Source organism: Gobius niger (genome assembly GCF_951799975.1).
Source record: "Gobius niger genome assembly, chromosome: 4".
NCBI lineage: Eukaryota > Metazoa > Chordata > Actinopteri > Gobiiformes > Gobiidae > Gobius > Gobius niger.
This window is the reverse complement of record NC_136855.1, coordinates 38086236-38102480: the sequence shown is the minus strand read 5'-3', so window position 1 is coordinate 38102480 and position 16245 is coordinate 38086236. Positions and strand designations below refer to the sequence as shown.

At 39.5% G+C, this 16245-nt stretch overlaps 1 protein-coding gene across 1 annotated transcript in view; it reads left to right on the top strand.

Moving 5' to 3' along the window:
• LOC306961840 (CD151 antigen-like) overlaps positions 1-16245 on the top strand; it is a 61958-nt gene that overhangs the window by 10722 nt on the left and 34991 nt on the right. Inside the window, exons 2-3 of the mRNA XM_079554768.1 lie at positions 1482-1566; positions 15859-16050. Of these exons, the coding sequence (XP_079410894.1) occupies positions 1483-1566; positions 15859-16050 (276 nt within the window). The 5' untranslated portion in view covers position 1482. The remainder of the gene's footprint in view (positions 1-1481; positions 1567-15858; positions 16051-16245) is intronic.

Here is a 16245-nt window from a genome sequence, read left to right as displayed (position 1 = left end):
AGGTCATTTTCACACCTTCAGGGAGCCTAAAGGGACTGACCAGCTCTCTCCCCATGATTCTGGCCCATAACATGACTCCGCCCCCTCCTTGATGACATCACAGCCTTGTTGGGACATGGTGGCCTTTCACCAACTATCCACTACTCCATCCATCTGACCATCCAGGGTTACGCGGCCTCATCAGTAGGGATGGGTATTGTTAAGGATTTATCGATACTACTCCTCCTATCGATACTCCTTATCGATCCGGTACTTTAACGGTACTCTGATCGGTGCTTTAAAATGAAAAGTTCGATAGAGGCTGCTGTATATGTAAGCATTAATCCTTGGCATATATTTTTTTTATTATTCAACATTTTATTTCCAATTGAAAGTGGAGTAGGGCTGAAAGATATATCGATATTGTATTGACATCGAGATATGAACATTCAAGATATCAATATCGCAAAAGAAAAATATATTGTTATCGTATTTATATAGAGATATGTACATTCAAAATATTAAAATATTAAATATTAAAATATTCTGCAAAATGCTGAGTTTTCACCTAGCCCATAGTTATGTCGTATCGATATTGAGATATCTGGCATGAATATCGAGATATTAAATTTTGTCCATATCGTTCAGCCCTAGTGCGGAGAGAGACTTTTTAGTGATTATTTGACCCCGTGTGATTAGCTGGAGATTAACGGTTCGGGTGGACACGTGGTTCGATACCCATCCCTATTTATCAGTGAACAAGACGGTTTGAAAATGAGTCTTCATGTATTTCTGAGCCACTTCAGCTGTTTCTGCTCATGAGCTTCAATGAACAGTTTAGGGGAGGCCGGATAGAAGGTTTATGCACAACTGCAGCCTCTGGAGGGTTCTACACCCTGATGTTCGGGAGACTCTAGAGGCACCAGTAGCTTCAAATACCTGTCTGCTGCTTTGTAGCCGCTGTTCTATTCATCTGATGTATTTGTCTGGCTGAAACCGTCCTCATTGTGCCTTTATCTGCACAAACCCGCATGTGTCTGAATCAGCCACAAATCTCTCAACAGTACGATGATTACACTTAATATTTCATGAAATATCGAAGGTTTTCACATCTAGACAAAGGCATTCGACTATTTCACACTTTTCATCAGCAGAGAGATCCTTTTTCTTTCCCATATTGCTTGAAAATAGTGGTCTGCTTAATAATGTGGAAAGTTGTGTGCCCAGGACCAATGTCAGGGTTTGGGCTGTAACTTTTGTCCTGGGCTTTTTACTTTTATACTTACTTGGTGACATCAAATTGACCGAGACTGATGTCAGTGATACACAATACCATCCATGAGTTTAGTTAAAGATTTTTCTATTTTACCTTTATGGCACTGAAATACAATTTGCATAATAATTATTAGTATCTATTAAATACCATATGACCCCGTCTTGTTGTAGTAGCTTTTGCTTTCAAGTCTACTTGTGTTTGATGATTTGTCTCGTGTGTTTTGCAGAATGGGTGCGTACGACGAGAAGAAGGAAACATGTGGAACCATCTGCCTCAAATATCTCCTGATCACCTTCAACTTTCTCTTCTGGGTAGGTTTGTGCTAAATAACAGTAGGACATGAGACCAAAGACGAAAGAGAATGCTTCCTCATGGTATTAATAATTTTACCTTTAAAGTTGAAGCTAAAAAGATTGTTTAGTTTAGTGATAGTGAAGGGACTCCAGCCCACGTTTGCATCTAGATATAATTTTGTAATTCATGGCATCAGTTACAACAAATGGCTAAACTTGCTCATCGAGGCCCACTTTTCGAATACTTTCACAAATCGTAATTGCTTCACGAGCCGCCGCTTCAAAGCCGAGCTGCTCACTCACCCACATGCACGACACAGAAGACGCATTCATCGCACTGTCCACTGAACTTTCCGAGCCAATTATAGCTTTGAATTATGCACATTTGAGATGTTTTCTCTGGAAACTGAATAAACGCGTGCTTTGTTCACAAAAGGCAGAAAAAAAGTTGAGGAAAGAGATTAAAATCTTGTGAATGTGTTGGTGAAGCTGGTGAAGCTTTTAGTCCTGGTCAACTGTTAATGAACTTAAAACATTAAAACATACTGAAACAAGATCAGCCGCTAGTTTTGTAACAACTTTTTCAGAAGTGACTCGTATCATTTAATTGTTCTCGTTCATGTCTAGCACGCACTTGTTATTTTACATGAAGAATATGATTAAATATGCAAATGAAGGGTGTATTCAGACCAGAAAAGTCCTTTGGTCTGCTTGTTTGTTCCGGATTAAAAGCAGACTTTTTTTTTCCCGTTTAGTGCGGTTCGCGTTCAGACTGTACTCTCTGCAAGTGAACTATACTTTGTAAACACATACACGTGTGACGATCGATGCTCCCATTGGACAGCAGTGACCACAACAAATGAAATAAAAATGAATATTTGTCGATGATAATTAACGAAACGTAAGAGACTAAACCACTTACCATTAACCTCAGCTTCACCGGAGTATCTGCTGAGCTGTTTGTTTCTATTATGGCCACGGGACAAACTGTTGTTCTTGTTCCTCCTCTTCTTTAATGCGTCTCGTACTTTCATTTAAAGGGATGTTTCAGGATTTTTGACATAGGACCTCATTTCCTAGCGCTAGGCTAGTGCATTTCTATGGTATCAGCTAGCCTGCATTAAAAACAGTCACTCCACAGAGCACCTGAGGCAAATCACTTATAACACCAGACTAACCATATAAATGTCTGTGTCGATAGAATAATGTTAGGAATATAACTGACCCTGCATCACATGAATGATCGCATTTTGAGGGACTATTTTCTAGCAGATCACTCCGCCGCTGCGTAGCTTATACAACCACGAAGCTGATGCTGCTCAAATATAAGGTATTTTAGATGCAAAATGGTTGAAATTATTCTATGGACACAGACATTTATATGGTTAGTCTGGTGTTATAAGTGATTTGCCTCAGGTGCTCTGTGGAGCGGGTCAGACTGTTTTTAATGCAGGCTAGCTGATACCATAGAAATGCGCTAGCCTTGCACTAGCCTAGCGCCACGTAACTCTTCAAATATAAGAACTACATGAATTACAAAAAAAAATATCTCCAGAAATCAGCAACACTCTGGATAACTATGTCAAAAATCCTGAAATATCCCTTTAGGTTTGGCAACGTTTTTTCCACTTTGACGCCGCGGCTGTTCAGGAAACCGCTCGAAGCCTCTGCTTCATTTTGTCACTAAACCTGCTGAACACATTGTGTGTCTCTTCTAGCAGTTGTGTTGGTGCATCTGCCCAAATATCCAGGAGGCTCAGTGTCTCCTCAAGGCTCCAGGTCTGTCCACGGCTCATTGTTTGTAGCATCCATCCAGTGTTAGCGTTAGCAGCAGCGAAGGGCTAGCTTTTCCCACAGTGCCTTGGTACGGTGGCTTGTTAAGCTCAAAAAGGCGCATGTGTCCTGGAGTTGTCACGGATCAACTGTGGTTTATATTCACACCTGAAGCGAACCGCACCAGAGGAAGTGGACCGAGACCACCCGAAAAAGTTCTTCGATCCGCACCAGGATTTGTTTGTTGTTTTTTTTATAAAAGATCCGGACCAGTGTTAGAAACGAACCCTGGTCTTTTTAAAGTGGACCAAACAGAGCAGGTCTGAATACTTAAGTGTCTCTGTAAAGCTAACGTGACACATGTCCGCTCTGACCTTCTTCGGTGACGACAGTAGAAAAAAAAGAGAGGAAAAGCTAGTTTTAGGACAAGTCTTTTCAGAGCCGGAGGAGCCCATGTTTTTTGTTTTAGTTTCCGTCACTTGTTTGAGCAGATAAACCGAGTGGCGTTTGACCCGATGAGCACTATTAGAAAGAAGAAGCATTATTAGACATTACACCAGCAGCAGAGCTAAAGTTGTCCTTTGATCTGATGTACAAAAACAACAAACGTTATAAAGGTTTGATGATGTCATCGACCCATGGGGCAAAGGGCCTAAAAATGTCCACGAACATCCCACGACATTCATCATGGCGACCCGGGCTCGGCATAAAGAGAGTTGAACTAATGAACCGCAGAACTAATGACTGAGACCAGTGTCCATGCGGGGCTTTCATTCATGCGGCTGATCCGTGAATCACTGTAACCGTGGCGACGCTGCCGTTAGTTTGGTTCTAACGTTATGCACTCGCTCAGTTTACCGAGACTTTGTCAAAGTAACTACGGCCGGGCTTTCACTGGGAGTCAGAGCAGAATGTTCGGAGGAGTTTCTCGGCTTAGAGGTTTTTTGTAAGTTTCTAAAGGGTTTTAAGGTCAGTCGTAGAATTGTCTCATATAAAGCACTTTGTGACTATGTCTGTGGTAGGCAATATCTAAATAAAGTTCTTCTTCTTCCTCTTATTTTTCTTCTTCTTCTTCTTTTTCTTCCTCTTCTTTTTCTTCCTCTTCTTTTTCTTCTTTTTCTTTCTTTTCTTCCTCTTCTTCTTTTTCTTTTTCTTCTTCTTTTCTTCCTCTTCTTTTTCTTCCTCTTCTTCTTCTTCTTTTTCTTTCTTTTCTTTTCTTCCTCTTCTTCTTTTTCTTCCTCTTCTTTTTCTTCTTCTTCTTTTTCTTCTTCTTCTTTTCTTCCTCTTCTTTTTCTTCCTCTTCTTTTTCTTCTTCTTCTTTTCTTCCTCTTCTTTTTCTTCTTCCTCTTCTTTTCTTCCTCTTCTTTTTCTTCTTCCTCTTCTTTTTCTTCTTCTTCTTTTCTTCCTCTTCTTTTTCTTCTTTTTCTTTTTCTTCCTCTTCTTTTCTTCTTCCTCTTCTTTTTCTTCCTCTTCTTTTTCTTTTTCTTCTTCTTCTTTTCTTCTTCCTCTTCTTTTTCTTTTTCTTCCTCTTCTTTTTCTTCTTCTTTTCTTCCTCTTCTTCTTCTTTTCTTCTTCTTTTCTTCTTCCTCTTCTTTTTCTTTTTCTTCCTCTTCTTTTTCTTCTTTTTCTTCCTCTTTTTCTTCTTCTTTTTCTTCTTTTCTTCCTCTTCTTCTTCCTCTTCTGCTTCATCTTTTCTTCCTCTTCTTTTTTTCTTTTTCTTCCTCTTCTTCTTCCTCCTCATCTTCCTCTTCTTTTTCTGACCATGAAAACCAGACCCCGCTCCGCACATATGAAAGTGTGTTGTGACTTGTGAGTGTGTTATCCTGCTGATCAGAGCGGCGTGTTGGCGTGTGCGTGTTAGCGTGTGCGTGTCAGCGTGTGCGTGTTGGCGTGTGCGTGTCGGCAGCTGTCATGTGACCGCGGTGTGAACACACGCAGAGCTGCACATATGGGACCTTCATATGTCTGTCTCACACTGGCCTCCGCAAACGCACATGTCACGATACAAACAATGTGTTGAGTCATCCAAGAAAACTGCATATTTATATCAACACCGAGTTTAGATTCACGTTACGTAACCGAGTTCTCAGACGAGACGCAGCTGAGACAGAAATCTGAGAGAAATGTGTCGTTTTCTTTCATTTCATGTTTTTACAAGGCGGATTATGTTTAAAAATGACCAAAAACTTGCATTTGTTGAGGCAAATGTGAATAATGGATAGAGCCAGGGTTGTTATTACCATTTAACCCCTTAACTCCCACCTGAACCGAGCACATTTTCTCCAGCTTTGCCCCAATCCAAAAGCTTCTGGAGAAAAAGGTGTGAAAATTGCAACAAAACTGAGACGAAAACAGGGATGAAAATGTGAAAAAAGTGACAAAAAATGGACGAAAAAGTGATAAAAAATTGATGAAAAAATGCGAATAATTTGATGAAAAAGTGACAAAATAAATTTAAAAAATTGACGAAAAAGTCACAAAAAATTGACCAAAAAGTGACACAAAATTTACAAAAATGTAAAAAAATAATGCCAAAAATTGACAAAAAATTGACAAAAAAAAATGCAAATAATTTGACGAAAAAGTCACAAAAAATTTACAAAAAAGTGACAAAAATTGACGAAAAAGTGACAAAACATTTGCAAAAAATGTAAAAAAAAAAGACAAAAAAAGTGATAAGAATTTGACAAAAAAGTGCGAATAATTTGACGAAAAAGTCACAAAAAAGTCAAAAAATTTGACAAAAATGAGACGACTGCCCAACAAAAAAAGAGATTTAAAAAATCTGATTTGAGGAAAAAGATCAATTTAGTTTTGTAGGTCTTTCAAATGAGGTGTTACACTGGCCTACAGGATTTGGGTAAAGCTGAACTGGAGAAAATTCTCTCGGTTCAGGCGGGAGTTAAGAGGTTAATTTATATTATTGACAAATACGACCATTTTGTAGAGATTTTGGAAATATCTTTTTGCCTTTGGATTTGTTTTGTCGGCAAAAAGAAGTGGAAAAAATGACATCTCGGGAAATCCTTCTGAAAAAGAATTCACAATATTTTGACTAAATTTAGTGTTTGTAATTGCTTCTTGTGGTGAGACTTTGCCACAACGTACAGTACATAAAAAATCACTTCATGAAAACAGCCTTTGACATTCCAGTTTCCTCATATAAACCTATGTCTGAACAATTGTGTGTCACCTCTGTCCTCTGGCCTCATGGTGAGGTGTCAGGGCTCTCAGAGCTTCCACCAGAGCCTCAGTTAAGGGGGACTGTGTGCTCCCAAAATGTAGAAAATCTTTTGGACAGTCGAGCTTCTCCTTCAGAGGCTACACTGTGGAACTCTCTCTGCCCACGGCTCTGAAACTGCAGACGAACGTTACCATCTTTACCAGAGAGCTTAAACTGGCTCAAATCGGCCCAAAGCTGTTCACATGTGCAAAATGTGCCTTATCTAGTTTAATAATCTGTTTTATTGTAACCGTGTTAAATAATGTGTTTTATTTTTAAATCCTAAAAGCCCCCTATGGACAGGTGTTGAAAATTAGCACATGTGCTACAACACTTTAAACAATGCATCTGGTTCGTCCAATGTATTTGCTATGTCCATATTAAATAATTCAATAAATGAATGAAAAATGAAAAGCTCCAGTCGAGCAGCTTTTAGATTTGGATAAAGAGCATGTGCCTCGGTTAAGGCGGGTCTTAAGAGGTTAATGTGTTCTTTGAATGTGAGTTTGGGATCCAAGGATATTTAAAGGTTAGTGCTAGATCGTATGCTCCAGAGGGACGGTCTGCTGTGAGTTTGTATAAATCTATGAGTTGGTTTGTCTAAAAATACAAATAATCCTTAAAGTTAAACCCTTAAGTCCCACCTGAACCGAGCACATTTTCTCCAGTTTGGCTTTACCCCAGTCCAAAAGTGATGGAAAAAAAAACAATGATGGAAATGTGACAAAAAAGTGGGAAAACATTGACAAAAAAGTGACGAAAAATTTATGAAAAAGTGGCAAAAATGTCACAAAAATGTCACAAGAAATTGACAAAAAATTGACGAAAAAATGACAAAAAAAATGGATAAAAAATTGACAACAAAATGTCAAAAATGTGACAAAAAATGTGACAAAAAATTAACGAAAAATTCACGAAAAAATGACAAAAATGTGATAAAAAATGACTAAAAAATGACAAAAATGTGACAAAAAAGTGACTAAAAATTGATTTAAAATTGACGAGAAAATTGGCGAAAAATGACAAAAATGTGATAAAAAATTACAAAAAAGTTAAAAAAATGAGTTGAACACCCAACAAAAAAATGTTGGAAAAAAAATCTGATGACGTGAGGAAAAAGATCCTCTCGGTTCAGGCGGGAGTTAAGAGCTTAACCATTTCCCTGGCCCTAACCTTAATTTGTGTCATGATATCTCACGTTTTCACAGCAGACTGTCCCTCCGGAGCATACGATCTAGCACTAACCATATTTAAAGTGGGTCACGAACTCCAACTCTTCTTCATTCAAAAACACAAACGAACCGATCAGAAACGATGTGTAGAGTAATGTAGTTCTGCTGCAGTGTCTCACCTTAATGCCCTAAGCCCTTACATTCATATAAAATATCCCACAACAAGAGGCTGATTTTAAACGACACGTTAGCGATAAGTCAGTGATGGGTTTATTGTGATAAAATGTTCTTGTAAATTACTTTTATGATGATTTACAGAAGTGTTTTTGTTTTGTCTCTTCATCACTTAGATGTAGTTGCGTTCGGCTTCCACCAGATGTCACTCATGTTCTCCGGTTTAGGAACATCTTTGGCATTCAAAACGCCATGCCCAGGGTTCATTGACTTTTTTCCACCTCATCAACTTTTGTCCTTTTTTCTTTTGGCAGAAACGTGATGTGTGAATCTGCGACGGTGTCTCTCGAAACACAAGTGTTAAGAACAGAAACATAGACGCTTTAATTGTTTGTAAACATTCCGGGCTTAGCTGGAGGCAGGAAGCTGGATTCCTTTCTATTTCCATTGTAGCTGTTGTCATAGTAACGATAAACAGATGTCTAACTGTTGTTGGAAATATCCAGTGGGGGGGTCCGCCCCTTTACACCCGTCTCCAGTTGTGCTAGTGGCAGGCCGTGATATTGCAGCCAGCAGCCCAAAAAGCCCTTTTTGTCATAGACACTCATGTAAAAGGAGCAGCCTGTAAAATGGTCCACAGGGCATCTGGAGTTTCAGACTGAGGCAAATATATTTCTTTAAAATTACTATTTTTAGGACATGGACTTTTTTTCTTCGAAAAAAAATTGTAAAGCATCAAAAATACATTTTTAAAAGTTTTCTAATGACGTGACGTCACCAGGGCCGCAGACGTGCGCGAGCGTGTGCGTGATGACTCATGAACGAGCAGATTCTCCCTCGTGTGATTTAGCGGCTGAAGTCTGAGCAAAACAAATGAACTGGACTAAAAACAAGGACAAACGCGAAATAACAAACATCTCAAGTAAGTTTATGTTTCTCTAAGTCTTTAGCCAAAAACGAAATACGAAATGTATGTTGAATATAGCATGTGTTTATAGCATTGGATTATGGTTAATAAGAAACAACTAGTCTACATGTTATTGGAAACTCATTTCTGAAAATTAAATAATGGCACTAATAACCTGTAACTGTTGAATTAATTAAAAAAAATACTACCAGCATTTAATGTACTTATGTACTTACACCAATATTTGTGTAAGTAGAATGAAACACAAAAAAATGCATGATTTCTGCATCTGTCCTGGATCCAGTACAGTACAGTGCAGTACAGATAAATGCTGTATATAAAACAATATCTCACATTTTACCAATGAAAATGTAATAAAAAACACTTTTGCAGTGCTCATTCTTTGTATTTCAGCCAAACAATTCTAGTTGTGATGTTATACTAGCAAATACAGTGAAGTAACAACTCGATTTTTATCAATTCTATCACAATATCAAGACTTCCAGCACTTACGAAACTTCCCTGAAAAGTGACCGAGCGGAAGTTCATGTGCGCGGCTACGTACGTCCGAACGGCCGCTAAGCGCCCGGTTGTTCAAAGAGCGGCTAAACTAGCTTTTTAAGCCCCGCACTGACAAACTAACCCCCAAAGTCATCGTAGCATCGTAGCTTATTCGCCTGAAATGGCCTTAAAAAAACATTTTGTATTTAAAGAACAATGATATTAAGAGATTTGACTTTTTGCGTAATGGCGTCCGCTCCGCTCTGAGGCTTCGTCGGCAGCCGTGCGCGCTCACGCTGCTTTCACCCACTTGGGCCGTGGGAGCATAGATACAGATGACGCGTCATACGGGTACTTTGGGCCGTTATGGCGGACGAAACTGGAGTCATGCGCCACTGAGCACCTCTATGTAAAGAGATAGGAGCTGGGACAACATGCCTCTTCCATGTATATATTTCTATGGAAATATCAGATAAGCTTTATTTTGTCGTCTTAAATATAATTTCTCTTGTTCTTGCACCCTAAGCCACAACAGAACCACATGTCTTAAACAGTCACATGCCACTTGTAGTTTTACTTTTATATTTGCTAGTTTTAGTTTAATCTTTTTCCTCTTGATCACTTCTTGCCTCCAGATGATGTCACTGATGATGTCAGCAGCGAAAGGGTCTATTGCTGGGTTGCAGGTGACATCACAGCATTCTATAGGCCAATACTATTGTATGGAGGGAAAAAAATGTTTTTGAGGAATTTTTGTCACATTTTTGTTGCATCTTGTTTTCTCTTGTTTTGTTTTTTGTGGCTGTTTTGGTGCTTTTTTCCCAAGAAGCTTTTTGATTAGGGTAAAGCCAAAGTGGATCCGTTCAGGTGGGAGTTAAGAGGTTAATGGAAACTGTACCTCACAGTCCCCCCTGACTGTTGATCGAGTGCTGGTTTCACAATTTATTTTTCCCTAAGAGGAGGCGGGGCCAGCTCATGTTGCACTCTATAAACAAGACATTCATTTCAAAAGACTTTAGATTTTCAAAATTAAAGCATTTATATTTCGTAATCAGAGCACATCTGGGAAAAGACTGGGGTTTTTGATCCAGTACCTTAATAGCTGTTTTGTATAACTGCTGACTTGGTTTAAGCGCAGTGGCACCAGCAAAGAACCATCCTGTGAAACAATGTTCAATATGGGAGAATATCATACAGTGGAGGCAGGACTTTGCTGCCTCTGTTGTAGTAAAGGGTCGAATTTGTTTATATATATATTTTTTTTTTATAGTGTTTGTGGGCCCGATGACATCATCACATTCTAGAACCTGCAACCCGGCAATTGCTGGGTTTTTCCTATTATCAGCATTACACTTTCACAAGTCGTAGTTAAAAAGAAAATATATGAATTTAAAAATGATCATTAATATCAGTCACTGGGTCCCTGATCTCTCTGTACAAGACCAAAAATGTAATTGAAAACAAAATAATGTTTCCTCTGTATAATAGTATAGATACAGACGGCACCTCGTCATAGAAGGGGGCGTGGCCGCGCCGAGGGGGAAAATGGAGTCTTTAGAGAAACACAATTTTTTCACTCTTTTTTGCCATTTTCTGGTGGAATATGAACTTATTTATCACTTAAATAAAGTCAAGTGTAAATCAGGTCCATATGGATGTTTTCTCACAGCAGATTGTTCAGTAGAAGTGAAAAAACGGCAGTTGTAGCTAGCGCTAGCTAACCGTTAGCATTAGCCCTGTGCTAACACGTATATCAGGTTAGCATCTCCGTTATTTATGTATTTATGGGCTGTTAAACCATTTTGCTCCTCTCCATGCCTTTGTATTTTTATTTAATTGAAAACTATATTCATAATTCTGCGTTTGTTAAAGCAGTTTTTGAATAATTAGAGAAACTGTTAACTGTTTTCAAACATGACCATATATGGACGATTCCAGAGATGCCGTCTGTATCTACTGCTGGGTTGCAGGTGACATCACTGCATTCTAAAGGCCTATACTAATATATAGAAGAAAAATTATTTGGTTTTTGAGGACATTTTTGGTCTTGTGCAGAGAGATCATGGACCCAGTGACTGATATTAATGATCATTTTTCTAATCCATACATTTTCTTTTTAGATACAACTTGTGGAAGTGTAATGCTGTTAAGAGGAAAAACTGGCTCCTCCCCCCCGTTGGGTCCGATGACATCATCACATTCTAGAACCTGCACGTGACATCACAACGTTCAAAAAAGCCCATAGATACAGACGGAATCTCTGGAATCGCCCATATATGGTCATGTTTGAGAACAGTTAAGGGGGGAAACAATTTAGAGAAAAATCTAAACTTTCTCTAATTATTCAAAAGGTACTTTAACAAATGCTGAATTATGAATATAGTAACCGAGAATGCTAACCTGATGCTTCATGTTAGCATCAGGCTAATGCTAACGGTTAGCTAGCGCTAGCTACAACTACCCTTTTTTCACTTCTACTGAACAATCTGTTGTGAGAAAATATCCATATGGGCCCGATTTACTCTTGACTTTATTTGTATGTGATAAATAAGTTGATATTCCACCAGAAAATGGCTAAAAAGAGTGAAAAATTGTCTTTCTCTAAAGATTCTATTTTCCCCCTCGGTGAAGCCCCGCCCCCTTCTATGACGCGATGCCGTCTGTATCAATAGCCAATCCTTTCAGACTTTCACCCAGAAAGCCTTGAAGTGTCACCAGTTCGACACGAGTGCACATTTCTACAATCTACATTCTTTCAAACAAAAACATAAAGTGGAATGAAATAGGAGGAAAAAGAACATTGACAGCTGTGACTTCCTTCACCTCCTTCTCACCCGGAATGTTCCGCAGTGTGGCTTTAAGAGACGACACTTGAAGATTGTCCAAACGCAGAAAAAAGGACCAGAGATGTTTTTTCTTGCCACTACCTTAAAATGTAATATGTATTTATGTCGCTTTGCTTTAAATCGTGTATGAAAGAGTTGAAACACTAGCTCCTGCCCCCCGTTGGGTCCGATGACATCATCATATTCTAGAACCTGCAACCCAGCAATAGAGTTCGGGAAATTCCACAGTTACCATGGAGATTTGCCATCTTTGCAGCTGCTAGCATACATTTCCATAGACTAAGGCTGTATCCGAATGTCCACACTATTCCCTATATAGTGACTATATAGTGGTCACGCCATTTTGTAGGGGTCTCCGAATGTCCAGAGAGAAAAAAGTCCATGGTCACTAAACGGGTCAATATAGACCACAATGCATTGCGAGAGTCAGAGAAGAGCCTGACAGCGACAGGTCTTTGAACTAAACAACACGACTGAAGTAAATCAGCTGTTTCAGTCGTGTGTTGCGTGTTTCTCATGAATAAACGACTTCAATATAAACGGTTACGGTGAAAAGATGCTAACGTTAGCTGATAACCTTTAGCTTGCGCTGTTAAATGACCGACAGCTTCCTCTCGAATAATCCAAGCCATTCACGTAAAATCCATGTGAAGTAAAAGCGTATCTGACTCGTATTTATCCATAAATATTCCACTGTCTCATGAGTCTGGTTGGTCTTTATCGCAGAAATACATTATTCCCGGAGTTTAGTGAACTTTTAGCAGATGTAGTCACTCAATCTGCTGGCGCTTCGGACACCTGCCTGTGACCTACTTTTGGGTCTCTGAGCTCACGCTGGGGTGACTTTTTTTTTTTTTTTTTTTTTTTGCTTTTTTGTGATGATAGTAACGCCTGTAAAAGTGCCAAAACAGTCGTTCTCTTTCATAAAATAAACGTTTGTACCAATAAATTCAGATAAAAAAATATAAAAAAAACATCTGCACGCCGCAGCACGCGTGACGTCACGCAGCGCGGAGAAAGTAGTGGCTTGTGTCCGAATCGCCAACAGAATCAGTGACTATATAGTCGACTATATAGTGCGGGCCTGTGTAGTGAATGAGGGGTTAGGGACTAGTGTGGAGATTCGGATACAGCCTAACATTAGCTGAAAACAGTATAAAAAGTGGAGAAAAAGAGCCGTGGAACAGCTCCGTTAGCTGCTGAGTTACTGCTGGTAAATACACCTAACTCACTGTGGCGTCCAAGTGTTTTAATGTGAACAATAACTCCAGTGTTTTAACTTTTAAAATCTCCATTAGTTTACAATAGCTGCTAATCCCATAATGCTTAGCGATATGACGTCACATTCCCGAACTCTATACATGGCACATGAAGCCACAATGTTTTGCAAAATCACAGAGGTCGTCCATGTGACTGAGATTTACACACCTTTAGACAAACAGACATGGAAATATATATATAAAAGAACTGCAAAAGTTTCATTTTCCCTTGTTTTGGCTCTGATTTTGTCATATTTCTGGGCTTTTTTATACAATTTGTTAAAAAACAAGTTGCTCTCTTTTTGTTAAAACATTTATCATACCTTGTGTTTTTTTACAGAAGACTGTGAATGTGCACTTGTGTCTCTGTGGTTTTATAATTTGAATATTCGAGCTGCAGTTTCCAAATAAGGAGCGTGTTTTGCGGCGCCGGCATCTGTGCTTTTAACCAAGTCTAAATGAGACATCTGCTCAGACTGACATCTCCGTCAAAGTGACAGCACCATCTGGCGTCTCCCCACACGTGTCCTCCTGTATCTGCGGACTGTTGGTTTAGATCAAACATGGCGCCGCCCGCTCGCTCCGGGACGCCATCGATTCCGCATCGATCCTGAGCTGCTGCTAATTACAGTGAGCGGCTTTGAACTGCGTGTGTTATTTAGTCGTTCTTTTGACACTTCAGTCTAGGAAATGTCACGTTAACCGGGAAATCTCTTGTATGTGAGCAAGCCGTTACTCATTTGAAAGCTGAGAACCTCCAGAGTTCAGTCACTGCTTTAACCTCTTACCATCCGCCAAAACCAAATGCATTCCCTCCTCTTTGCCATTGTCGTCACTTTTTATTTCCCTTAAGTGTTTTTTTTTTTGCTGGATTTTTGTCAATTTTTGTCTTTTTTCTGCTGGATTTTTGTCTTTTTTTCTGCTGGATTTTTGTCATTTGTTTGTTGGATTTTTGTCACTTTTTTATGGATTTTTGTCACTTTTTTAAATTGATTTTTTGTCATTTTTTATTTGTCATTTTGAATGGATTTTTGTCACTTTTTTGCCTATATTTTTGTCATTTTTTGTGTGGATTTTTGTCACTTTTTTGCTGGATTTTTGTCATCTTTTTTATGGATTTTTGTCATTTTTTTGCCTATATTTTTGTCATTTTTTATGGATTTTTTGTCACTTTTTTGCTGGATTTTTGTCATTTTTTGGTGCTCTTTTGTCACTTTTTTGTTGTTTTTTAGTCATTTTGGCGCTTTTTTGGGTCACTTTTTAGCGCTTTTTTAGTTTTTGTTGTCCTCATTTTCTTCTCATTTTGTGTCGCTGTTTTGAAGAACCTTTTAGATTTGGAGAATTTGGAGAACAGGAGAAAACATGTTCAGGTGGGAGTTAAGAGGCTGAACAGGAGCTCATTAGGACTTGTTTAGGGACATGCTGGGATTGTGGAAGTAGGAGACATTTCTAAACTAGATTAAACCATACAATAGGATCAGCATGTGCACACTGTCGTTGTGTTCTTGGGCAAGACACTTCACCCTCCTCATCCTCGGTGTCACTTCTGAACAATCGCTATGGCAACGACCTCTGCACCGGAGGCGTAACTGCACCGTTAACAAGCCTCTCCCGGCAGCACGTTTTTCAAGCTCTCATTTGCAAACTCGTTCCTCTAGCTGTGGCCATCAAGCTTTTAGCCCGTGATTAGCTTTTTTTCTTCATTGCGGTAAGAGTGTGTTAAAATACCCGAGAGGGCTCACGTGAGGTGTTACGTGACCCAAATGTGACAAACCAATACATACACACAATGTACAACATGAAATTATTAAGACATTATTAATTATTAAGAGCTTATTGTTACATATGTTAACAGGACATATTAAAAAACATTCACATGCAGGAAAACACATGTGAAAAGTACAATAATAACAGAGCTTAGTATGACCCTCTCTGGTATTTTAACACATCTTTAAGTGATTTCATTCACAAAAATCGCCCTGATGAAGACATAGCTGTCGAAACGCGTTGGCGTTTTTTAATAAAATCTTCTTGTCCATGCATTAATAAAGGATTTTTAATTTTTGCTACTCCGGAGTGCCTCCATACCTTTTTGGACTGCTTTTGACACGCACAGCCAGTCTCTCCTCTGGCCTCATGCACTATCGGCTCCTTGGAAGAGCACCCGTGAGTCTACTACAACCTGTTACACCTATGGGACCCAAAGCAGCGCTCATTTTCTATTTTCATTATTATTATATCTGTTGACACAGCTATGGTCATGTTTATGTAATATTCATATTTGTTTATGTAGTATTTAGACTGGAAAATGACCTGCTAAACTAATACAAGAATCAAGAGCCTTCCAGGACAGGTTTGTAGAGGCGTTAACTACAGGGTTAGCTGGTTTCATATCAGGGCAGGATGTTTCTTTTGCAGCTTGTCGTGAACATGTCCCTGTGCTGCTCCTCCTCAGCTGGCGGGCGGCGTGGTCATGGCTGTGGGAGTCTGGACCCTGCTGGAGAAGAGCGACTACATCAGCCTGCTGCCCTCCGCCACATACGCCGCCTCGGCCTACATCCTGGTCCTGGCTGGAGCCATCGTCATGGTAACAGGCGTGCTGGGCTGCTGCGCCACCTTCAAGGAGCGGAGGCGGCTGCTGCGGGTGGTAAGGAGCGAGCGCGGCATGAATTCACCCGCCGGTGTCCTTAAGGGGAGGAGCCTACACTCGCTTTAGGTTCAGCTCATCGTAATGATCGTCTTTATCTGCTTTTACCTCTTACCGAGTGCATTTCTCCTTCAGCTTTACCCAAATCCTAAAGAGACTAGATGCAAGTTGGTCATTTTATACTCACTACTGCCA